The 25,231-nt window shown below is 28.3% G+C and overlaps 1 protein-coding gene across 4 annotated transcripts in view; it reads right to left on the bottom strand.

Annotated features, from left to right (window-relative positions):
• Nucleotides 1–25,231, bottom strand: part of LOC111622972 (hemicentin-1-like) — a 69,507-nt gene that overhangs the window by 7,702 nt on the left and 36,574 nt on the right. For all 4 annotated transcript variants that reach the window (XM_023365443.1, XM_023365444.1, XM_023365442.1 and 1 more), the window contains 19 exons: nucleotides 22,623–22,919; nucleotides 21,551–21,823; nucleotides 21,212–21,481; nucleotides 20,943–21,125; nucleotides 19,597–19,692; nucleotides 19,213–19,485; nucleotides 18,868–19,143; nucleotides 18,422–18,682; nucleotides 17,157–17,426; nucleotides 10,658–10,792; nucleotides 9,925–10,065; nucleotides 9,074–9,355; nucleotides 8,451–8,554; nucleotides 6,130–6,304; nucleotides 4,702–4,974; nucleotides 4,342–4,623; nucleotides 3,987–4,265; nucleotides 3,042–3,238; nucleotides 1,728–1,809 (listed from right to left, as the gene is read on the bottom strand). In XM_023365443.1, coding sequence (XP_023221211.1) covers nucleotides 1,728–1,809; nucleotides 3,042–3,238; nucleotides 3,987–4,265; nucleotides 4,342–4,623; nucleotides 4,702–4,974; nucleotides 6,130–6,304; nucleotides 8,451–8,554; nucleotides 9,074–9,355; nucleotides 9,925–10,065; nucleotides 10,658–10,792; nucleotides 17,157–17,426; nucleotides 18,422–18,682; nucleotides 18,868–19,143; nucleotides 19,213–19,485; nucleotides 19,597–19,692; nucleotides 20,943–21,125; nucleotides 21,212–21,481; nucleotides 21,551–21,823; nucleotides 22,623–22,919 — 4,149 coding nt within the window. The remainder of the gene's footprint in view (nucleotides 1–1,727; nucleotides 1,810–3,041; nucleotides 3,239–3,986; nucleotides 4,266–4,341; nucleotides 4,624–4,701; nucleotides 4,975–6,129; nucleotides 6,305–8,450; nucleotides 8,555–9,073; nucleotides 9,356–9,924; nucleotides 10,066–10,657; nucleotides 10,793–17,156; nucleotides 17,427–18,421; nucleotides 18,683–18,867; nucleotides 19,144–19,212; nucleotides 19,486–19,596; nucleotides 19,693–20,942; nucleotides 21,126–21,211; nucleotides 21,482–21,550; nucleotides 21,824–22,622; nucleotides 22,920–25,231) is intronic.

The following is a 25,231-nucleotide window of genomic DNA, read 5'->3' as shown; positions in this document are numbered from 1 at the left end:
GAGATATTTGACATTGACCGGTCTCGGCACACTGGGGATTTGGCAGTCCGCGTGTATGCACGCTCTGCAACCGTCTTCGATTCCATCCATTAACCACTCGTAGGGAGCAGTGTGTGTAAAAGAGCACAAATACAGTGTTAGTAAAGATCTTAATAGCACGATATTAGCAAGCATGGCACAGGCGGACGGAGCAATAGTTAAGTGGGATGAAGCGAAGATCATAAGAACGGTGCACTCACCGTCTATAGCGATGGAAATGGAAAAAATAGAGACATACAAAAATAGAATGAGGAACCAATGTTTAAATGAAAAGGATGCAAATACATTACCAACAGCATGGAAATACAAAATAGAAAAATGCATGGGTTTCCATAATCCATAAAATAGGAACTGGGGATCATAAGAAGTTATTATATTAAAATTCAGACGCATGTAAAAATATGTTATTAATTTTTGTAGCACGTATAGGGCATAATTTATTCATTTTATTTATTTTAATTATTTATTTTATTTTGTTTATTTATGTAATATACAAAAAGTTGTTATCTTATTTCAAAAATTCAAATTGAAATAAAATTCGAACAAATGGTTCCATTTTGGAATGATGAATGAAAGCCTGAGGATGGCCTATCCAAATAGGCCGAAAACGTTTGAGAATAAAAAGAAAAAACTCGGCAAGTGGAATTCAGGTGTGTTCATATATTATAATTTAACAGTGCTGAGAAAGATAGAGATAAGTGCATTGTTTTAAGATTTAAAAATTAAAGAATATTTTATATTTTTATGTACGTTTCTTTGCAAAGCTATATTTAATTATAATTTTCTTTAAAAGTATATTATATAATTGAAGAATATTTTGTATGTATCAGTACATCCACCACATATTTTATTCAAGTAAGTTTTCATTATTTTATTTTTAATTGTAGCCCTTATATTGTGGCTAGCAATTCGGAATGTAATTGTGATATTAAAAATGCAAGTCTGTGGTTTTTACTGGCTTATCGAATAAACGATACGAATGGACCCTAGACCATCACTGACACGCAACTGACTGATTGCCCCTGGATGTTGGCTTCTTACAGAAACACAGCTTCCCTATCATCAAATGTCATGGCACACCACTGTAGTAATTATTATTGTTTGAGATTCTTTGGTTTAGTGCCATGTTTGATTTAATGCTAATTTCAAAGGCAAACAAATAGTGGCACTATATTGAGGCTTGACTAACTATGTAAAACATTTTAAAGAATTTTTAGAACTAATTTTCTGATTATGCCAAAGTTATCAAAGTATTTTTGTTGAAAGGTTGCATTAGTCAAATGACAAGATATTTGAAAAATACATGTGATAAATAAATACTAAATTTTCATAGACATATGATCATAAAAAGTAATCATTACACAATTAAATTATAAAATTGACTAGAATATTTAAGTTACTTTCTTTACAAATCTTAAGTTAAATTTAAAATTGTTGAAATATTTATTGAAACTACTTTAAGTTAGAATAAATCAATCAAATCATTGCTTATTTCAGAGAGTCATTTTTATTATACAAAAGAACTTTCCACAACATTATACCATGTAAATGCATTATCAGTTATGTCGAGATGTCTATCCAATAGCATAATTGCTAACACATCTGCAAGGTATGATGTCTAATTATAAACTAGTGGAATAATACATTCAAATATACTAGAATAATAATGAAATACTTCTTAAACTTACCTGAAACATCCAGAAAAAAATTTTGATCTGCAGTTCCGGCCAAATTTGTAGCAATACATGTATACTGACCCCCATGTTTTGCCTGATGATAATTCAATGTATCAATAATATAAATTATGAATTTTTTTACTAAGAAAATATTATAAAATGATGTCTAATGAATAAAAAGTAACTAACATGTTTCATTTTAGGAAAAAAAAAAAACACTAAAAATACATATTAATTAATGATAACTGACCTACTACACTCACTTGGTACTCTCTACTGATATGTCCGGCTACATTTTCTGCCATGCAACTGTAACGACCAGAATTTGATATTTGACTTTCTTTGATGATAATTTGCTCAGTATTAACTTGTATATTATTTATATTAACAGCATTAATAGGTGTTATCTGCTGACTTTTTATGTAAGGTGGTACTAAGATAAGAAAATTTTACTTATTATAATTATTAACCTTACATAGTATATTTCAATGATAAAAAAACTTATATGCACCTAAAACTATTAAGTTTATTTCCTTTTTCACTTCTCCAGCTGTATTTTCAGCAATACAAGTGTAAGTACCACCATCGTTTAATTCGGTATGACTTAATGTAAGCGTTCTTCCACCATTTATTGCCCTGATGCCATTTCTTCTTAAAATTGCATTGTCTTTCATCCATGTAATAACTGGAGGTGGTATTCCGCCAACTGGACAGTTTAGAATTGCAGAATGTGACATTATTACTTCTAATTTTTCAAAAGCATTTTCTTCCAACCACGGCGGAACTATAAAATAACATGTATACTGACCCCCATGTTTTGCCTGATGATAATTCAATGTATCAATAATATAAATTATGAATTTTTTTTAATCAAAGTAATATTCACCTCTGATTTAACTAATAGTTATAATTATAACTTTAAGCAAAATTATATAAATATACTTAAATAAGCTCAACATCTACATGAATTTTTATTGAAAATCAAATCAATTAGGTATCAAAAACTATTTTCTTTTCAATAAATGAACATTAAAATGCCATTTATTTGCACATATTATGCATAAAATTGACAGAAAATTACATATGGATAATGTTACAAATTTTTCTATGTATTAGTAAAGATAATTATGCAGTAGAACCTCACTAATCTGAACTAATTGAGGCCTAAACCTGTTTGCATTAGTGAGTGTTTTGAATTATCCAAAATTCTTTTTCTCCATTGTACTTTTTATTAATCAAAGTCCTGACATAATAGGGTTCAGATTAGTAAGATTCTACTTCATTTTAAAAATACACTTATTAAGAGCATTAATAATAAAATCATACCTCAACTTTTTCTATATAAAATAAAGTCCCATTCTCAGTTATTCTAATATCAGAATTATTTTCAGAAATAATCATGTGACCATTGTGAAGCCAAACAATATCTGGCATTGGAGAACCTCTCACTGGACAATATAGATAGAATTCGTGTCCTTCATTTACATTATGTCTGTCAACAACTTCTCCAATATGAGGAGGTACTATAAGATATTTTAAAAAGAAATATAAATTTAGGAAATGTTTTCTTTATTATTTAATTAACTACACTATCCAACATGATTTTTACTTCTGGGGACACATAATGTTTGAATAAAATAAATTTTTTTCCCAAAAATCTTGGAGATGTTAGGAACAAGTATGATGAAAGATTTCACCAAGCCATTTCACCATAGGAAAAATACTAAAATTGTATGGATATTGATGCTGGGAGAATACTGCTGGTTTCTTGGAAGAGAGAGTAAGCAGGAGTACAAGAAGAAATCAATATCCAAACAGCATTTTTAAAGAGAAGCTTATGTATGCTTTTAAAATGTTTGCATGTGTTTAATGTTTAAGATGCTTGTCAATGTACATGTCACAGTATACTTATTGCAGATCAGCCTGTAGAGCAGCTGGCTTTTGTTATCTTGTGCAATTGAAACAGCACAGGTACCGTGTAAAAATGTCAATTCCCATTCTGATACATCTACCAATGTTTAAAGTTGTGTAAATAAAGAAATAAAATCATGTTAGAATGAATTTCATAGATACATGTGCTATATTCACACTTTAAGTTAGTTTCTGTATGTGTATCATTATACAAAGATACATTGATTATGATAAGAAAATCTGAAAGTGATTTTTGAAATCACAAGGATTTTTCCTATAGGAATCATCTATTTTAATGCCAGAGGTATAAAAAAATTATTTTGTTGGATAGTATTATTTATAATAAATTTTAAAACCTACCTACAATATCAACATCATAATGTTTTTCTGTCTTCCCAGCTTCATTTTCAGCAATACATGTATAATGTCCTTTGTTTTTATCAGAACTGTGATAAATATGAAGAATTCTTCCTTTCTCTAAAAGAGTAATATCTGAAGTTTGTTCAACTGAACTTCCATCCTTTACCCAAGTAATTGTTGGAAATGGTTGTCCATATATTGGACACAACAATTGAATAGAGGTTCCTGATGTAAATTCATACTTTTGTTGTTCTTTTTCTTCCATCAATTTAGGAGGAACTGTATATATTTTTTTATTATGAAGTTAAAATAGTCTCAAAAATTAAAATGATATATAAGGCAAATCATAACTTACTCATAACATTAACGCTATAATCTCTAGACGATGATCCTGCTTTATTTATGGCTGTACATGTATATCTACCCCCATCACTTTCCGTTAAATTTGCAATAATTAAATTTGTACCTTTCATTTCATATTCAGGATATCGATAAATTAAATTAATAGACAAATCATCTTTCATCCATCTCACTTCTGGGAATGGTATTCCTGCAACCTCACATTCCAAATTAATGGTATCACTTTTCATAGTTTTAATAATAGGTGTTATCTGCTGACTTTTTATGTAAGGTGGTACTAAGATAAGAAAATTTTACTTATTATAATTATTAACCTTACATAGTATATTTCAATGATAAAAAAACTTATATGCACCTAAAACTATTAAGTTTATTTCCTTTTTCACTTCTCCAGCTGTATTTTCAGCAATACAAGTGTAAGTACCACCATCGTTTAATTCGGTATGACTTAATGTAAGCGTTCTTCCACCATTTATTGCCCTGATGCCATTTCTTCTTAAAATTGCATTGTCTTTCATCCATGTAATAACTGGAGGTGGTATTCCGCCAACTGGACAGTTTAGAATTGCAGAATGTGACATTATTACTTCTAATTTTTCAAAAGCATTTTCTTCCAACCACGGCGGAACTATAAAATAATATCTGAATTTAAAGTGTTTCTATCTGAAAAATTCTGAAAATATTCTTTATAATTTTATAATAAATTGAAAAATCTATAAATTGTATCCTTATGTAATATTAACAATGCATGTTAATTAATAGACTTCAATAATGGATGAAATAGCATTAAACTTGTAAATCTACTTTCTTCATTATGAAAAAAACCTATACAGGGTGAGCCAATAGTCAATTGGAATGAAAAGGTAGTCCGATCCAATATGGCAATCATTTGGCTTATTGGATCGGACTACTTTACTGCTACTATTAATAATTAACTTTTGAGTAATTTGGTACTAGAAGTAGACGTTAGGCACCAGCTCTTATCAAATTTAATAATTATAATTAAATTAATATTTATTAAATAATTTAGAATATTCTGGAAGAAACGAATCAGCCCAGACCAGTACTCAACTTGCAACTTCCACTTACTGTGTAGATATGTTGCCAATTACACTACTCAGACTTCTATCCGATCCTCCACTTCCACACATATTTCAATTTGACTTATTAAAACATTGGGCTTTGTGATGTTTATATACATATATACACATCAAAGTCACTTATGTTGTATCTTTTCAATGAGCAGAAGTAACATAAAAATTCTAATGATAAAGTTAACAAGCACCATTTATTTAGTCTAAAACCATTTTCTGGATTTGAATAAACACATTTAGGACTGCGTAATTTGCAATATTAAATTTATGAGGAATAAAACTGATTGTTTTACATGATCTTTAAAATCATTTTCAAAATCAACAAAAAGTTTCCATTTGTTCCTCTGTGTATGACTTCCTATGTAGCTACATTAACAAAATTAATGTATCTTCAGTATTTCTAGAATGAAAAAAATGCAAGGGACTTTTGACTTGCCCACTCTATATTATTTTAATGTATTATTTATTAAAAATCTCTCAACAAAGCAGGAATCTTCTAGTTAAAATTATGCATGTATTACAGTTTTTTCAAATATTACAGATTGAATCTAATAACAATTCTGTTTAATTATGAATTTTTTTACTAAGAAAATATTATAAAATGATGTCTAATGAATAAAAAGTAACTAACATGTTTCATTTTAGGAAAAAAAAACACTAAAAATACATATTAATTAATGATAACTGACCTACTACACTCACTTGGTACTCTCTACTGATATGTCCGGCTACATTTTCTGCCATGCAACTGTAACGACCAGAATTTGATATTTGACTTTCTTTGATGATAATTTGCTCAGTATTAACTTGTATATTATTTATATTAACAGCATTCATTGGATAACCATCTTTTCTCCAGATAATCTTTAACAAATAAAAAAAATTACTTTAATATTTTCAAATCTGTATAATGTTAAACTAATAACATTAAAAGTTATTGATGTCTCACAATATAACCTCATTACTGTAATAACATATATAATTACTTAACAAATAAACATAATATTTAAAAAGTTAAAAGCTTCTTGCCAAACATTATCATTCAATGTACGTTTTCTAATAATAATTTCAATTGATAATATTTTAAATATTAAAATGATATGGACAAAACAACAACTTCTGAAATTCTTGGATGAATCTAAAAAGAGTTTAAATAAACAATCAAAATAATTTTTTTCATTTTAATATCTTTCCACCCTGTGGACAGTAAAGAGGGTCTTTTTAATGATATTCATGGTGGGTTCAACTAGGTTTACAATAGGGGTAACTGAGTAGTGAGGATGGAGTTTGACTTATCCAGACAGACCATCCCTAAAAAATTTCTGGAGTTACTAACCCAGATTCAATTCCAGGTTTCACAGAGCAATAGATTAATGGCTTAACTGCCTCAGTGATCCAGCTGTCAATAATTTTAATATATAGAAGAAACTAAGTCGTCTTCATTCTTCCATCTTGTCCAATCACCAGAAATAACAGTTTTTCTTTGCAGAGACAACCTGTTTATAGAGGTTATGCCTTTTCAAAATTATGTAAAACAGTTTAAAAAAATGGTGATTGGACATAATGGAAGAATGATGTCAACTTAGTTTCTTCTATATTTTAAATTGTGAAATATACTGTCTGCCATTTTAATTGTCAATAATTTACTTATTTTCACTACTGATTGACACGCTTTTGCATCATGTAATCTTTGTTACAATATACTGATTATGCAATTTTGTGTCATTCAGATGCTGGAAATTTTGGCAAACTGCACCTGTATTATTTTTTTTATGTTATTTATTACTATCTAGAAGTGGAAGAAATATTTTAGAGATTATATTTTATTGCTTACTTGTTAGTTTGTTACTTTCCAAGACATATTTAATTATAATAGTTTTTCATCATTTACATCGTCAGATAGGTGTCTGTATCTCAATTTTGCATCATCACATATAATTCCAAAAACAGTCACATTTTTATCATCAAAATTTTATCTATCCAGATGTCAAAACAGATACATTTAATTCATGATAGTCACTGATATCTTAATAAATTATAGAAAAATAATCCTTAAACATATCATGAATGTTTAAATATATATAATTTGTACAGTAATACCTTGACTTACGCTATCCCGACTTACGCAAACCTGGAGTTACGTGATTTTCAAATCTCGTCAATTTGTCTCTTGATTACTCACTCCCCCAACACTATTGTTCAGCTTACATGTTCGGATGTGTTGCACAGAATCGACACATAGCTACAATTTATTTTGTGTTATTTATTTCTGTGTTTGTTATATCTACGAAGACTTGAGAGACTCTATGTGGTGATTTCTTGTAACCATGAGTCTGAGTACATAAAAAACATAAAAAATGGTGTGCTTACAGGGATTTTGATGAAGCCAATATAGTAGAAGAGAAAGATAAAAGGTTGTGCAGTTTGTTGCATGTGCTATTGGAAACGTAGGAGTCATTTTATCCTTTTCTTCTACTATAAAAATGATATTATATATAAAATATATCTATAAAGTTCAATACATTCAAAAGTAGTACATTCAATTCTTGCAGAAATTTCTATAAACAAAAATTCTTTTTTACAATATTAGAAACTCTGAGTTTTCAGTTCAGAATTGAACATGAATCACAGTTACAAGTCTGAGAGTAACCAGAGTCTGAGAGACTCTATGTGATAATTTCTTGTAACCGTTCATGGTTACAAGAAATCACCACATAGAGTCTCTCAGAGAAAAGACGAGATAAGATTAACGAGAACATTTATTAGCTTACATACATCCAACTTAAATTTTACACAAATTGCGAAATTATACCCCGACTTATGCGAATTCATCTTACGTGGTTATCACTCAGTCTCACCTATCGCGTAAGTTTGGGGTATTACTGTACTGAATTTGCAAATAATATGCAATCAAAATTTTTAGTGGAATAAATATAGTAAATCTATTTTACTATATTTGCTATCATCATCAACATTTATTCATTATTACATATTAAAAACAATAAATTACCTTGGGTTTCGGGTTTCCTATTACAGAACAATTTACTGTCAAGGTATCTCCTTGTATGACATATAAGACGGAAATATGATTTTGAATAACAAATTTTGGTGGAACTATAGAAAAACGTATTAATTAAATTGATACAATATTTGTATTTATAAGTATAAAAATAAATTAATTCTTAAATCAATCTTAGTGTTTTGAATAATTTCTAATTAGTTTTTTCATTTTTGACTCTGGGCATTAAAATGACCTGTTGATCATGTCCATCATGGGTTTTGGCAGGGCCCACAATGGAGATGGCTGGATGTGATTGATGAGAGGCTTGATGTACCTGGGACAGACCACCCCTAAAAAATTCCAGTGGTTTTTCAAACTGCCAAATTCAATCCCAGGTCCCCAGAGTGGTAGGCTGATGCCTTAATCACCTCAATCATCCAGCCATCAATTTCTAATTAAGTGATTTTATTAAAAAAGAAAGCAAAAAAAATTAAAATTATAATGGGAAGAAAAATACAGAACAATATGTAATATAATAATAAAACAAATTATCAATTGGATTCATAAATAAATGTTCTATGATAAATCAAACTAAAAATTATAATACTTTTTTACTGATTTGTAACATTTACCTAAAACTTGTACGGAAATATTCATTTCTTCAATTCCGGCTTCATTTATTGCTTGACACGTATACATATCAGCTTCATCTTCTCTAATTTTATTGATTGTCAAAATTTGTCCATTTTTTAAAATTGAAATTCTAGAATTAGGAATATTCAATGTGCTGTTCTTCCTATACCATGTAATGAGAGGAAGTGGTGTGCCAGATACTGGACAAAGTAAAGTTACAGATTCTCCCTCAATCACTTGAATATTATCTGAAACCTGGGTTTTATCTATTTTAGGAGGAACTGAAATAAATAAAGAAAATAATTATAAAATTCCTCTAAAACCATATTTTATCATAGAATTTAGTTGCTTATGCTTTTTGTTTTGTCATCATTATTTCTAAGTGATAGCAAAATCATGGCTCTAGCTAAATGTGCTTTATCATCCTAAAGGTTGCGTGATTAATAATTATCACATTAATATTAATGTTAACAATGTTTGTTTTTACTTATTTTGATCTACTTGTATTGCCATAAAATAAAGCTGTAAGTACAGGGTGTTGTAAAATTCAAATAAAAAAAGATAAGTTAGTATCTGAAAGAACATTTGGCTGTAAGACAAGTGCCTAATTTAACTGTTCCTGTACATAAAGCAGGGAAGATGGCATCATAGAGATGAGAAGTAGATCTACAAAATGTCTTATATTTTGATCTATAATATGCAGTTTTCTATATGTTATATTAAGCTTTGTATTTTCATTTGTAAATTATAATTTTAAGTATTATTTATTTTGATTTTGAAAATAATTAAATTACATTATTTTAAAATTTAAAAGACTTTATCAACTTGGTAAAATCAAATTAAAACTCACCATAGACATTAAGTTTAATAGTAACACTGTCATTCCCAGCAGAATTTGTAGCAAAACATATGTATACTCCTGAATCTTCAGTAGATACATCAAAAAGCAAAAGAGAATTATTTTCTGCTACAACTGGTTGAAAATTACTATCTGAAAAATTGAAATATTTAAATAGGATAAAAAACATAAAACAAGAATTATTTACAACATTTTTTAAATAAACTTTAAGAACTTTAAACTTTTTCATTGATTTAAGGCTGTTTAATTTCTCTGCTCTGTCTAGTAAGATGGATTCAAAGATGCAACAATCCTATATCTTAACTCAAGCATGCTGTTAAGTAGCAGTGCTGTACACAAGTAATGTTTTACATATCTCCACAAGAATAAATTATATGAGGTGAAATTGTTAGACCTTGGGCCACCAAAGGAAAAGTTTGTCCCAAGAATCAAATTGTGGCAGGAATGTGACTATACGTTAGATGTGTATTTTTTTTTTATGAAGGGTGTCCACATTGAGTACTTGCAATGTATGAAGTAAACTTGCTGAGTTGCTCTTTCATTTCATATAAGATTTGTTACTGTTGACAATATTTAAGAGAAATTAAACAACATTAAATCCAACAACTTGACCAATTTTATTGAAAAGACCTTTTTTTCAATATATATTTCTAATACAAGTAATTTACAACAGAAATATCACATATTTACATGTATTTTACTGACTATGAAAACTAAAAATTACCAGAAGCATTTTCTTCATTTCTTATCCAAGTTATTACTGGTTGAGGAATTCCTGATGCTTTACAGTCCAAAACAACATCTGATGCTTCTACTGCAGTCACCAAGTTTGCACTTTTAAAATTTATAATAGGAGGAACTATGAAAATGAAACTATACAAATTAAACAACGATAAAACACTTCACCAATTAAATAAATTAAATTATTTAATATAAATTATAAATTTTCGTCTATAAACAATCATTCACTATTATCAGGACTTATTATACTGGCTAGTATAATAATTCCTGATAATAGTGAATGATTGTTTATAGACGAAAATTTATAATTTAGTAAGAAAAGGACATTGAGGCATTTTAATTATTTAATATAATTTTAAATACAAACATTAAATATTTATTTATAATTTTTACATGTTTTTACTATAAAATTTATCATAATTGAAACCTAATTTTTAAAACTGAAAAATTCATATATGGCAACAGTCTGTATGAATTAATATTTTTATCTTAGATTTTTATTATGCTTATCAGGGCTGGCTTCAAGATAACTGAACTAATTGAACACCATTCAAGAAACCTTATTGTAAACTTATAATACCACAAAAAAAAATGATTATTCTAAAAAAAATGGTCATTCATGTTGTGAATAACTACAGATTTTAGAATTAATAACATTATATTAACTTTTAATTAACTGTTGAGTTTTTGTTTAACTGTTAATTAAAAGATTGCTGTTTTTCATGATCCAAGATGGGCCTGCATTTATTAAGGCTGAGCCCAATGGTCATTTCTCAAGGCAATAAGAGTAAAATTTTACTTTCTTAGAACAAAGAATTCTCAAGGCTCATAATATTAAAATAAAGCTAAAAAAAAGCTGAATATTTGTTTACACTAGGCTTCTGCTGTAAATAATTTAAGAATTAAAATTGATTTTAGTTTCATTGTTAAACAAGATATTGTGTAGAAAATTGTATTTTTAAAGAAGCAATCTAATAGCTTTTTGCAGATATTTGGATATTAAATATATTATACTAATTTTCAACAACAGATTAAAAACACTAAAAATGACTAAATAAAAATTTAAGCATAACATAAAGGACTGTTAACAGTGAGGTAAAATAATTAATATGTGGCTTATTGAATATCCTGTCCTGTATACTGATAAAAATTACTTTTAATTATCTGAATTCGAAAACTATAAAATTAATAAAATAATGAAATGAGATCATTATGTCATCATTAAAAGTAAAATTACAGATAATGGCCAGTATAACTGTTTATAACAAATAAAATATTTTCCCTGATAAATGATCAATTGCTTACTGCAATTGTAATACAGTAGTTAATTTAATGAAGTAAGCACTACAGCTTGAGTTTTAGATAAACTGAAGCATGCAACTAATAAAGTTGTATGCTTCGGTTTATCTAAAACTCAAGTTCATCTCAATATGCAGACTTGACTTTAGCTTTTAAACTAAATCATTTGGACTGCATAAGTATGAACTAACTCATGCAAGTTACTAATGTATTACATTCTACAGAGTAATCAAAGATAAAGTTTACTTGTGAAGAGCAGTGGAACTTTATGATATACTTAAACAGAAAAAGAATAATTTGAACAAAGGAAGTAAATTTCAACAGCATTAGAATCAAATTACACATGATTCATTAATTAACAGAAACAGCAGGAACACATTAGTTTTTGTCAATGGGTAGACCACATATGTTCAAAAAATTATAATAATAATTAAAAAGTATTAACAATGTAAATTCGTCTCTGTAATCCAAAACACACGCTTTGGTAGACGTATCTTACAGCAATTTCTGGTTAGCAAATTTAACTTTTACTTTTCATTGAACTACAAATATATTTCGGGTTGGTATAATATACTCCAACCCCTCTTCAGTGCTAGTTCAAATAAACAAAAAGTGTTAAAACATGACTATGTTATATTACATTAAATGAAACAAACCAAAAAACACTTACATTTTTTCATTAAATACACAACAAAAACTGTTTCTTATTTTGCTTTTTCACAAATTAGGAGGTAGGAGGGTAGACCGTTTACAAACATCAATTTATGTTTTAACTTAAATACTATGCATACCATATTAATATGTAAAATACAAAATAAAGATTGCTATAGTTTAACTCGAAGGAAAAATTGATACTAAGGATGGATGAATTCAACGTCTGTTCTCCAGATGTCCAGTCTGCAAGGTGGGGACTTTTCACTCCTCAATCCCCTGACCAAGTGATCTCTTCCCCTGTTCTCCGAATTAAAACATACAATTAAAACATACAAGTGTTAAAACATGACTATGTTTTAACACTTTTTGTTTATTTGAACTAGCACTGAAGAGGGGTTGGAGTATATTATACCAACCCGAAATATATTTGTAGTTCAATGAAAAATAAAAGTTAAATTTGCTAACCAGAAATTGCTGTGAGATACGTCTACCAAAGCGTGTGTTTTGGATTACAGAGACGAATTTACATTGTTAATATAACATACAGCAAACCAACTATATATTAAAGAATTTAAAGAAAATAGAAATGGACAACAGGGTGGCTGATCTAACGAAGAAGGCAGAAATGTTGGAACATGATATGAATTACCTAAGATGTTTTCTTAGAGAGGAATTTACACCAAGTACCATGAAATTGAAAAAATCCATAAGGGACATTATACCAAAACATGCTATCTGGAAAATAGAACGTAAGATCATAAAATTTGTTATTAGATTTAAATATAGGAAATGGAATAATTTAAAATATCAAATACGTAAATTACTATATAGATTTAATTATAAAGTAAACCCTTATAGGGGTATAGCCAATGAGTATAGATATAGAAAAGAAGTCAAATTACAGAAATTATTTTCATACCCAACGAATAAAGAAAAGAAAAAATGGATTAATGATCTAATTGTTAATAATTCTAAAACTCCTATACCAGGTCATGTTAAATATATATTGGCGTTGGGTTTAGATTATAATCTGCCTGTTGTTGATATTACAACAGATATGATGGCGAATATTGATAAAAATATAAAAGATTTAAAAATTGAAAAAGAAGATAAAAGTAATTTAATTAGTAACATAATCCAAAATTTAAAGAAAGGTACTAGCCAGAAAAATAAACATATAATTAGAAAGTACAAAAATAACATTAATTATATTAAAAGTTTTTTCAAGAGAAATAATCTTAGGATAATAAAGGCAGATAAAACAAAACAATTAGTAATTATAGATAATGTAAACCTAATCGGAAAAACGTCTGATCAAATTAATAATGATTCTTATATTAAATTGGATGTTAACCCATATGAGGGTATAAAAAAACAATTAACTACTTTGATCAAAAAAAGTTACATAAATAATAATATAAGTAATTTTGAAAAAAATTACATTCTTGACTTCAATAATAATAGAATACCTACTCTAAATATTAGGTTAAAAACTCATAAGGAAGTAGAAAAATTTAGACCCATCGTTGATTTCAAATACTCCATTCTTTATAATTTAGAATATTACATAAAACAACAGTTAAAATGTTTTGAAAACTCTGTATACAGCATAAAAAATGCTGATACTGTCATTAATAGAATACAAAAATTGAAAAAAGAAAATTCTGATAAACTAATGAGTTTAGACATAAAAAATATGTATCCCAGTATAAAATGGAAATTAATAGAAAATAGCTTAAGTAAACTTAATATACATAATAATTTGATTGACTTAATACAATTTGCATACTATAACAATTATTTCAAAGTTAATGATGTATTTTATAGACAGCTAGATGGTATTAGCATGGGGTCAAAGATGGGACCAAAATTAGCTGAATTAGTTATGATCGATATTGATAAAAAAATAAGTGAAATACATGGCATAAAATTAATAATGAGATATGTGGATGACTATTTGATCATATATAATAGTAATTTAACTAATAAAGAAACTATCCATAACTTTATAAATAATATAAATAAGGACATTCAGTTTGATATTGAAGAAGAAGTAAATAAAAAAATTAATTACCTTGATTTAACTATATTAAATAACCCTGTTAAATATAATTTCATAACATATAAAAAATCTTGTAATGTTAATAAAACTATAAATTATCATTCTTATACCCCAGTTTATATGAAAAAGAATTCTTATTTTATGGAATTAAAAAATATATATACACGCATAACCGATGACCATAATATAAACACCAAACTTAAAGATTTAGAAATAAAATTTATAATGAATGATTACCCAAAGTTTATCCTTACTAAATGGAAAACATGCTACTTAAAAAACAGATATAATACGAAATTTAAGAATGAAAAAACATATAAAAAATTTCCATACATTCAGAATATTTTTGATTATTGTAGTAATAGCCTTAAAAATTATAACATTTGTTTGGCCCCATCTTTGACCAATAAAATTTCACAGAATATATACAGATACATAAATATTACTAGTGTTAATAAAATTGATTGCCTAAAAAAAGCTGGGGTTGTATACAGGTTAGAATGTGATTGTCTGAATCCATATATATACATAGGTGAAACAGGGCGTGTGCTAGATGTTAGAATAAAAGAACATGAAGCAGCCATCAGATTGAAGTACTATAACTCCCCGTGGTTTGATCATACAAATAACAATAATTGTAAAATTAACCGTAATAATATAAAAATTCTACATTTTGAAAAAGACATTTATAAAAGGAAATTTAAAGAGCATTTAGAAATAAGGAAACAAAAAAATAATTTAATAAATTCCTCTGAAGGTATGCAAATTTATCACCGGTGGTATGAATTAATAGATGGCGCTAAAACGAGTTAATTGTTGTTATTATGTTTAAACATGATATAAATTTTTTTGGTAATAGTAAATTTCCATAATACTGGTATAATGAAATTGTTGTTTGTGTATCAATAGCTTTTACATACGTATGGATTTTTTGTTACTGTGTCAATAGTTTTTTACTGTGTCTGTTATACACCCATGTGTAATGAAAAATGTAAAAATGGAAAGAATAATATTTTAATTTTTTTAAAATGTTTTGATTTTTTAATTTTTAAAAGTTTGTGTGTACCACTCCCCTTAACCCCACATCTGCAATGGTCATAAATTCGGAGAACCAGGGGAAGAGATCACTTGGTCAGGGGATAGAGGAGTGAAAAGTCCCCACCTTGCAGACTGGACATCTGGAGAACAGACGTTGAATTCATCCGTCCTTAGTATCAATTTTTCCTTCGAGTTAAACTATAGCAATCTTTATTTTGTATTTTACATATTAATATGGTATGCATAGTATTTAAGTTAAAACATAAATTGATGTTTGTAAACGGTCTACCCTCCTACCTCCTAATTTGTGAAAAAGCAAAATAAGAAACAGTTTTTGTTGTGTACTTAATGAAAAAATGTAAGTGTTTTTTGGTTTGTTTCATTTAATGTAATATAACATAGTCATGTTTTAACACTTTTTGTTTATTTGAACTAGCACTGAAGAGGGGTTGGAGTATATTATACCAACCCGAAATATATTTGTAGTTCAATGAAAAATAAAAGTTAAATTTGCTAACCAGAAATTGCTGTGAGAAAAATCTACCAAAGCGTGTGTTTTGGATTACAGAGACGAATTTACATTGTTAATATAACATACAGCAAACCAACTATATATTAATTAAAAAGTAATCAAGCAAATATTTCCATAAAAAGTAGACTCGATGACATCAGTCAGGATTTTGAAATGTTATTATTTGAGTCCATAGTAAATACATATTCAAGATTTTAATTTCTTGTGATGTATAGCAATATAATAATAAGAATAGATGATTCACAATTGCTGAGTTCCTAAAACCAACATTGCCCAACCAGTAGTCTACCAGATCAAATTTTGTCATTCCTTAACTGAACATTATAATAGCAACAAATGCTTGCATGCATTCCTAAAATAAACATTTTGCTTATATCAGAGCTACCTAATAAACTAGTTCTTCAAGACATTCTGTCTGATCTTTATAGACTGACATTTCATTCAGATCTCATGTCATAATGTATGTCAAATGACATGTTTTAGCATATACAATGCAATTTCTCAAATTAATTCAATCTTTCTTGTTTTGTATACTCTACCAATGAAAGGAGACTATTATTGAAACATTGTATTTAGGACCTTAGCAAACATAGCCAAGTTTACTCCTCACAAGTAAACTTTTCATTAGATCATCTAGTATTATTTAATAGAATTTATTATGACCAATAGAATCAATAAATGAATATAATAATTCTAAATTTAAAAATCAATCTTTTAAACTAATAATAATAAACTATATAATAATAATAAGATAAAACTGCATTTTCAGGTAGCAAAAATATTTATTTGACAAACATTTCTGGCCTGTCTTAAGCCAATATCAGGTCATAGATAATGTATAAAGATTGACTATCTAAAAAAGCAATTTTATTGTATTTTACTTTAAAATTAACTTACCATGTACAAACACAGAAAAATCTTTTGTAACAGTTCCAGCATTATTTTTGGCAATGCAACTGTATCTGCCACCATCATTTATATTCATTGAAATTACAGTTAATGTTTCCTCTTTTATATCAATATTGTAATTTTCAACTAGAGGTAATCCATCTTTTTCCCAATATATTGAAGGTAGAGGATAACCGTTAACAGGACAATTAATGATCAATGGGTCAGCTTCAACAACTGTTATGTTTTCTGAATCTTTAGAATTTATACTTGGTGGTACTATGAGAATACAAATTTCATTCATATTAGTAATTAAAATCAATGACAAAATGTATTAATATATTTTTAATAATTATAAAAATGTATAACACATTTAATTAATAAGTAATTTATTTAGATAAAGTTGAAAAAATTTCCACTTTTTTTTTAGTATAAACATTAATTAAAAAAGACTTTGCTGATATAAGTGGAAATTTTTTCAACTTTTCAATTAATTCAATTTAAAAATAAATTTTTGAATATATATATATATTCAAAAATTTATTTTTCGGCCGATGAATTATTGAATTATAATATATGAATAGTAACATGCAATTTAGAACACGAGTAACAACATGCAGCTAATTGAAATTGGTCTTGATTATTCTTAAAATTAGTTAGCTGAATTAATCAGTGCATCATTAACAGTAGATGACATTTAATGAATGTTAATGTATTTGACCCTATTAATGAGTCATCTTCAGGAATGGCAAGTTGAAATTGGAATGCCAGTGTCAGTTAAGAAGGAAAATAGGATAGACTCTAATAGAGTAGACTATGATAGTGATGATTAATGCAAAAGGCTAAGGGGATATTGTCAATCAGGGAAAAAAAGATCTTGTCCCTGCTGTTTAAATATGTGTTAGTGATGTAGTCTTTATAAATTTCACACTTCTATACAATATTGGGTAAAGAATGAGGTAAGATATGGTTCTGACTGCCTGCCTGCCTCTGAAAAGTTGTGAGGAAAAAAAAGGTAAACTGTAGCAGATCTTCCTTTTTTAATATCATCTTTACATTTGATGAGTGTCTGTCAAGGATCTTTTGGTATATCTGACATATACTGTGTTGATGCCAGTCTCCTCATTAACATTCTTTAAAAATAAAAGGTGCATTAATTAATTCAGCCAAGTAACATAGTGGCTAATTCATCCTTCTTAAAATAAGTCAGTTATCCACAATCATAAGCTATTTAAAATGAATTTAAAAACATATTAATACTTATTAATACTTACTCCAAACAATTATTGTAAACAGTTTACTTGATGTTCCAGCAATATTTGTAGCCTGACATAAATAATCTCCTGCATGATTTAAGTCAGATTTGAAACGAAGATTTCCATTACTTAGTATTTGAGCATCATTTGGAATATGTGATTTATTATAATACCAAAAAATATCTGCTTTTGGTATCGAATGTGTCTCACAAGGAAGAGTAACTAGATCACCTTTTAGTGTTGTAAATTCAGTCTGAGAAGCTTTAATTTTTGGAGGAACTGTTAAATAATTAACATTTAGTGATATATTATTAAAATATGAAATTCTTTTATATTAATTTATAAAAGAAAATTAAATATAAATTTGATTGCAAATTTTATACTTTAATTTCATAAAGCATTCATTTTAAATGAATAATAATAATTCATTAAAATTCTTAAAAAAACATAAAATGGATACTTACCATGAACAATTAAATTGATTGATTGATTTGTTGCACCAATAATATTGATAGCTTCACAAGTGTATAGACCTACATCTGTTTCACTAACTTCTGAAATATATAAATCATTTGTGGGTAAGTGTTTAAACTGTACATCATCTATGAAGACTGGAATATTGTTTTTAAACCATGTAATCTCTGGCTTAGGATTGCCAATAACACTACAGGGTAAAGAAATATCTTGACCCTCAACAGCAACATAGTCTTCTTTCATTTCACCAATAAAAGTAGGAGGCTCTAATGAAAAAAGTATCAAATAAATAATTTCTTTAGATATCATATAAAAATAAAAAATAAGCACTATACCTTGGATATCTAATATTACTGTGTTTGTTGCATTGCCACCAATGTTAGAAGCAACACATGTGAAAGTTGATTGGTGATGATCATCAGCATTTTCAATTTTTAATGAACCATTAGCATATATTTCTATGTCTGGTTCATTTTCTATAATTCTTCCATTCCAAAGCCAATATATAATTGGTTGAGGATTACCCTGGTTAACTTCACATGGAAGAAAAATTGTTTCACCTTTTTTTACAGCTGCCAATTCGTCGGCATCTTTCAACGCTGGAGGAACTAAAAAAAAATTAAGAAAATTTTTGATAATTACAATAAATATTCTAATATTTGATAAATAGATTTAAATATTACAATTATACATAAGAAATTAATTTTAATATAACATACCTATACCAGAAACTGAAACAAAAGCCTCTAACATATGACGTCCAAATCGGTTTTCTATGATGCAAACATAATAGCCTTCATCATCTTTAGTTATTTCTAAGTAAATTAAAATGAAATATTTAAATTATAAATTTGAAATATTTAAATTATAAATTTAAAATTTTATTCATCCTTCATCATAATTAACCATAAAATAGAACAATAGCTAAAACTACTAAAAAGAAATAAATATAAGTCATAAGAGAAAAAAACTAGAAGATGAAGAGTTACCCTTCAACATAATGATAAATTTATTTACCACTAAAAAATATCATATAAATCAAATTGTAATATTCCTGATGAAATAATTTGATAAAAATGTACAAACAACCTTAAACTTCCAATAATAAACAGCTTTAATAGCAAACACATGCATGTGCTAAATGACCATGTTTTATAATATGCATTCTTCTTTATATGTTGTAGTGCTCTGTCACTAAATTGTTCTTTTTGGTTTTTGTAATTATATATCAATTTAGTTCTGTATCAGTTTTTGTTGTCGCAATACCTGTTTACTTGTAAAACATTCTGTTTTGTTGTGTGCCTCCTTCAGCAACCACTCACTGGCTCGTGGTTGGTTGTAATGACATCACGTGACTAAAGAGTAAGCCCCAATGGTGAGGGATATAAAAAGGTAAGTACAACATGTGCAAGCACCTTCTCTTGGGTTTTCGTGAGAGGATTCGTTGAAAAGACATGAGAGGAAGGCTTCAAGGAATCAGGTGAGAAGGTCTTGAGCGCAACAGTTAGTGGGGAAAGGAGAAGAGTAGTGGCGAGAGAGACTGTGTCTTTGTTCTTTGGAGCTAAAGGGAAATCCACTTGCATCGAGAGGAAGGTTGTGCCCAGAGTGGAAAAACTGTTGGTTAAAGAAGGAATTCATACTTACGTATCGTTTGCCCTTTTATTCGTGTTTTGATTGTACTAGATTCAATGAATGTGTCAGTGATCTTAGCATGTACTTGCCTTGTATGTATATATTTTTAATATTGTTATTATGTTAAGTATCGTTGTAATCTTAGTAATTATTGTACTAGTGTGTCAATTGTCAAATCCTTGTGAGATATATAAACATTGTTTTGCATTCAATTGATTTTTTTTGGTACGGCCCTTGTACTCCTTACCAACGGTGAGCCTGAACCTTGTCGATTCCTACTCACTACAATATTCCATGTATGTTCTAATTTGTGGTTTGGTGCACTTGATGATGATCATTTAAATGACTGAAAACATATGTGACTTCAAGTGCATTAGTGAGTGTATGAGGTTGTATGTTTATACTATTAACACTAAAAATAGCAAGTTCTTACCATGTATATACAGACTACCAGAAGAATGAATGGTAAATCTTGGATTTTCCATCAAATTTTCTCCATTTTTCTTTTGCCAAATTATTGAAGGATATGGAAGACCACTTGCTGAACATGGTATACTTCCACTAGTTCCTATATCTATTGAGGTATCTATGGGACCATGAACTATAACAGGAGCAGCTGTACACATTTAAAATTTTTAAGTTAATTAACATGATCACTTATGTTTCAATAGTATTTAAATAAAATAAAACAAAAAATATTACAGCCAACATCTAAGTATAAACTCTCTTCAGCAGCTCCAGCTTCATTTATAGCTAAACAAGTATAATTTCCTGCATCAGTTTCTTGTACTCCATTTATAATGAGTGAACCACTTGAATCTTGATGGATATAAGATGTAGGGAAAATTTCAATGTTTCCATGAAACCAAGCTACTCTAGGTAATGGAATTCCTTCAGCGATACATCTCAGTGTAGCAACATCTCCATGTCTTATGAGAATATGTTTCTCTGGCAAAGTTATTACAGGAGCCTCTAAAAATTAATCCATACAATATAACACTAATAATTAATAAATTACTTGCATATTTGTTTAAATATTACCTATGTATTGAAGAAAAACTGATTTCAAATCTGTTCCTGCTGAATTTGTAGCTTTACATTGATAATGACCTTCATCATCAGGATGAGTTCTTGAAATAATTATAGAAGTTTTGTCTAAGTGCATTCGACCTTCTTGCATAATCCTGTCATATTTCTTATCCCATACCCATTGTACTTCAGGTTTAGGATAACCTTTTACTAAGCATGTAATATTTATGGAATCATCAGATGTAAATTTTGGATCCGTTGGAATAACGGTCACAGTTGGAGGTTCTAAAATAAGAATTTTATTAACTAACAAACCGAATAATTTCTATAAAATTCTAAAAATTAATTTTTATATCTGCTTAATTTTATTTTAATTAATTTTTTCTGTATTTCATTTCAGATAAATATTGTCTTTGCAATAATTTTGTTCCACTAATGCTTGCTAACATGTAAGACGTTATAAAGATAATTCATTATTTTTTCATGTTATTTTTTTTACTTAACTAATGCTGTTTTAAAATATCTTATCTGTTTGAAAGAGATACAGAATTAGTTGACAATAATAAAATTAGTACAGTAACCAGGAAGGAGCCAAAACTCTCTTATTTTTGTAAATAAATAAATAAATAAACTTAAATAATTACAGCAAAAAGATTTGACAAGTGCACATATGTATATTCAATATCTAAAAGTTTATTCTTCATCCACAGTACTAGTCTACACCCATAGTGAATACAGATGAATGTAGGTTTGCATGTCCTTATTCAGGCCTCCCCTAATATCATTTATTCTTATATCACCAGATAAAATAAACTACATATTATAGTTTTATGATATAGTTTTCACTTATTAAATGTTAGTGTTCTTACACACATCTACAAAATTCACCTACTGTTAAAGATGTATATTACTAAGCTAACTTTTATTTGATAAAAAAAAAATATATTAAATTAATCTTCAAAACACTTATGAACAGTATTTTAAAAAGTGAGGTAATTTTACATTATAAAATATTTTTATAAAGAATATTTTGAAATTATAATTATTGTCATAATAAAGTGCATATAATAATAAATAAACTAACCTTGCACTGCAAAATAAAATTGTTCTCTATTAAATCCACCTTCATTTGTTGCGATACATCTATACCATCCTTCATCATCATTTGCAACATGATGAATTACCAAAGAATAATTTTCTTGAACTTTAAATCGTAAATTATCTTTAATAGACTTTTGTCGAAAATATCCAGCTCTATCCATATATAATCTAAACCAAGTAACATTATAAGGTACTGTACTTGAAATTGCACAAGACAATATAGCAGTTTTATCAGGAATAGCAGACATATTCTCAGGTTTAGAAATAATAGGTGGAGGTTCTAGAAATATGAAATAAATTTAATTATTATTGAATTTTGATATTTTATAATTTTTTATTTATTATACAAGAGTCACTCTAAAAGTTTCCACATACACAAAAAGTTTTTTTTTATAAAACTTATCAACATTATTCAGTTTCTCAAAGTAGTCTCTGTGATGCTGAATGCAATTGTTCATCCAGTTAAACCACTTCTAAAAACACATGGCCCACTCATCTACCACCAACTGATCTCTGCAGGTACTTACAGCTTATTCTGGCAATCCAAAACAATGTTCATATAGGTCCTTCTTCAGTTTTAGAAAGAGAAAGTTGTAAGAAAGTTGTCATGACTATTGGATAGATGGGTTACAAGTTGTACCATTGACTCAGAAACTTGATATTTGTGGCCATGTCAGCAGATGCATTGTCATGATGATAAAGTCTTCATAGTTGGACTTTGACCATTTTTTGCAAATTTCCTTAATGACTTTGATTAGCAAACAGTAGTGTACCACCAATGGAATGATGCAAATGTATCTAGTTTTTCCAAGGAATTTGGCCACCATTTACTGACCAACACATCTTGACACTTCACCTACAGAGAAATTTCCTCTTTGGAAAAATCCAAATTTGGAATTGCTACTTGGTTTCTGGCTCATACTGATAAATGTTTCATCTCCAGTAATGATATCCCATAAACATTTTAATGTTTCCATTGAAAATTTTTCAGTCTTTTCACAATACCCAGCCACACAAATCTCCTTTTGCTCCTCAGTGAAAGAATGTGACACCAGCAATTTGACACCTTTCATAGGCAAAGATGCATGTGAACAATTTCATAACTGTTCTATTCCATTCTGGAAGATGTTCACAATTTCTTATACATTATCCAGAAGTACTCCCTGACCATAGTTTCCACATAAACCATGTTCTCCAGCTTCCCTATCATCAATTGCCCCTGGAAGTTGGCTTCTTACAGAAACACAGCTTCCCTATCATCAAATGTCATGGCAGTGGCGTGCCATGACATTTGATGATAGGGAAGCTGTGTTTCTGTAAGAAGCCAACTTCCAGGGGCAATTAGTTCATTGCATGTCAGTGATGGTCTAGGGTCCATTCGTATTCGTTTGTTTGATAAGTCAGTAAAAACTGTAGACTTCTCTAAATGTATTTTTAATATCACAATTACATTCTGAATTGCTAGCCATGATATAAGGGCTAAAATTATAAATAAAATTATAAAAACTTACTTGGTGAAATAAAATATGTGGTTCATATACATACCTGGTTTACAAAATATTCTTCAATTGTATGAATATACTTTTAAAGAAAATTATAATTAAATAAAGCTTTGTAAAGAAACATACATAAAAATAACATAAAATATTCTTTACTTTTTAAATATTAAAACAATCAACTTAGTTAATTATAATTGCTCCCTACAAGTGGCTAATGGATGGAATCAGAGACAGTCCTGGTAGGTGTGCAGTGCATGCATGCATATGGGCTGCCAAATCCCGAGGGTGCCGAAACCAGTCAATATCAAATGTGCTTTTTGTCACATCACTAGTATACCTCAAAGGACGCGACAGGGTTGTTGTAAATTTTAAACGTTTCTCACAATAGCTGTAAAAATCTAAATATGTTAAACTTAATATATTGTCTGTCGTTTGTTTTCTAACTAATTCGTTTTAGGACCAGGTGTCCATAGAAATTTCCAAAATTTACAACTTTTCGGTCACTATCATTGAACTGGAAAAATTTGTCTTTATTACATCTAATATTACAAAGAAATCAGTCCCCACTGTACTCGGCTAGAGATTGGTTCAGTTAAGCTTTTGTTTAGGTAAAATTCGGACTCTTTCAGCAGGGTTTTATTTATGTCCCTAATTCCCTAATCTCTTAATTATTTAACTACTTCTTAAGTAGAAATAAGTCGAAACCAGTTACTTTGTACTTGAATATTTGTAGTCATGGGAAAGTAGTGGAAAGACAAATTTTTATGATAACGGATACATAAATTGTAAATTTAAGGAAAATAAATTCTAGAGGTTTTTTGTACCTCGTGCATCTCATTCATTAAATTTACTTGTAAATGATGTTGCCAAACTAACAGTTCATTTTTTTAATATTGTACAAGAATTTTACATGTTTTTTCCTGCATCCCCTTATAGATGGGACATACTAAATCGTAATATCGCTAGTTTAACATTTAAATCTGTAAGTAATACAAGATGGGAGAGCAGAATAAAAGCAGAATAAATATATCAAATATTTTAATGGATTTTTTTAAAACTCCTGTCAACTATACAGAACTATCATAAAAACATA

The sequence above is a fragment of the Centruroides sculpturatus genome, unplaced genomic scaffold (genome assembly GCF_000671375.1).
Source record: "Centruroides sculpturatus isolate CEXI.00-Female unplaced genomic scaffold, Cexi_2.0 scaffold289, whole genome shotgun sequence".
Classification (NCBI taxonomy): domain Eukaryota; kingdom Metazoa; phylum Arthropoda; class Arachnida; order Scorpiones; family Buthidae; genus Centruroides; species Centruroides sculpturatus.
The sequence above is the reverse complement of the archived record's forward strand: the minus strand, read 5'-3'. Positions and strand labels throughout refer to the sequence as shown.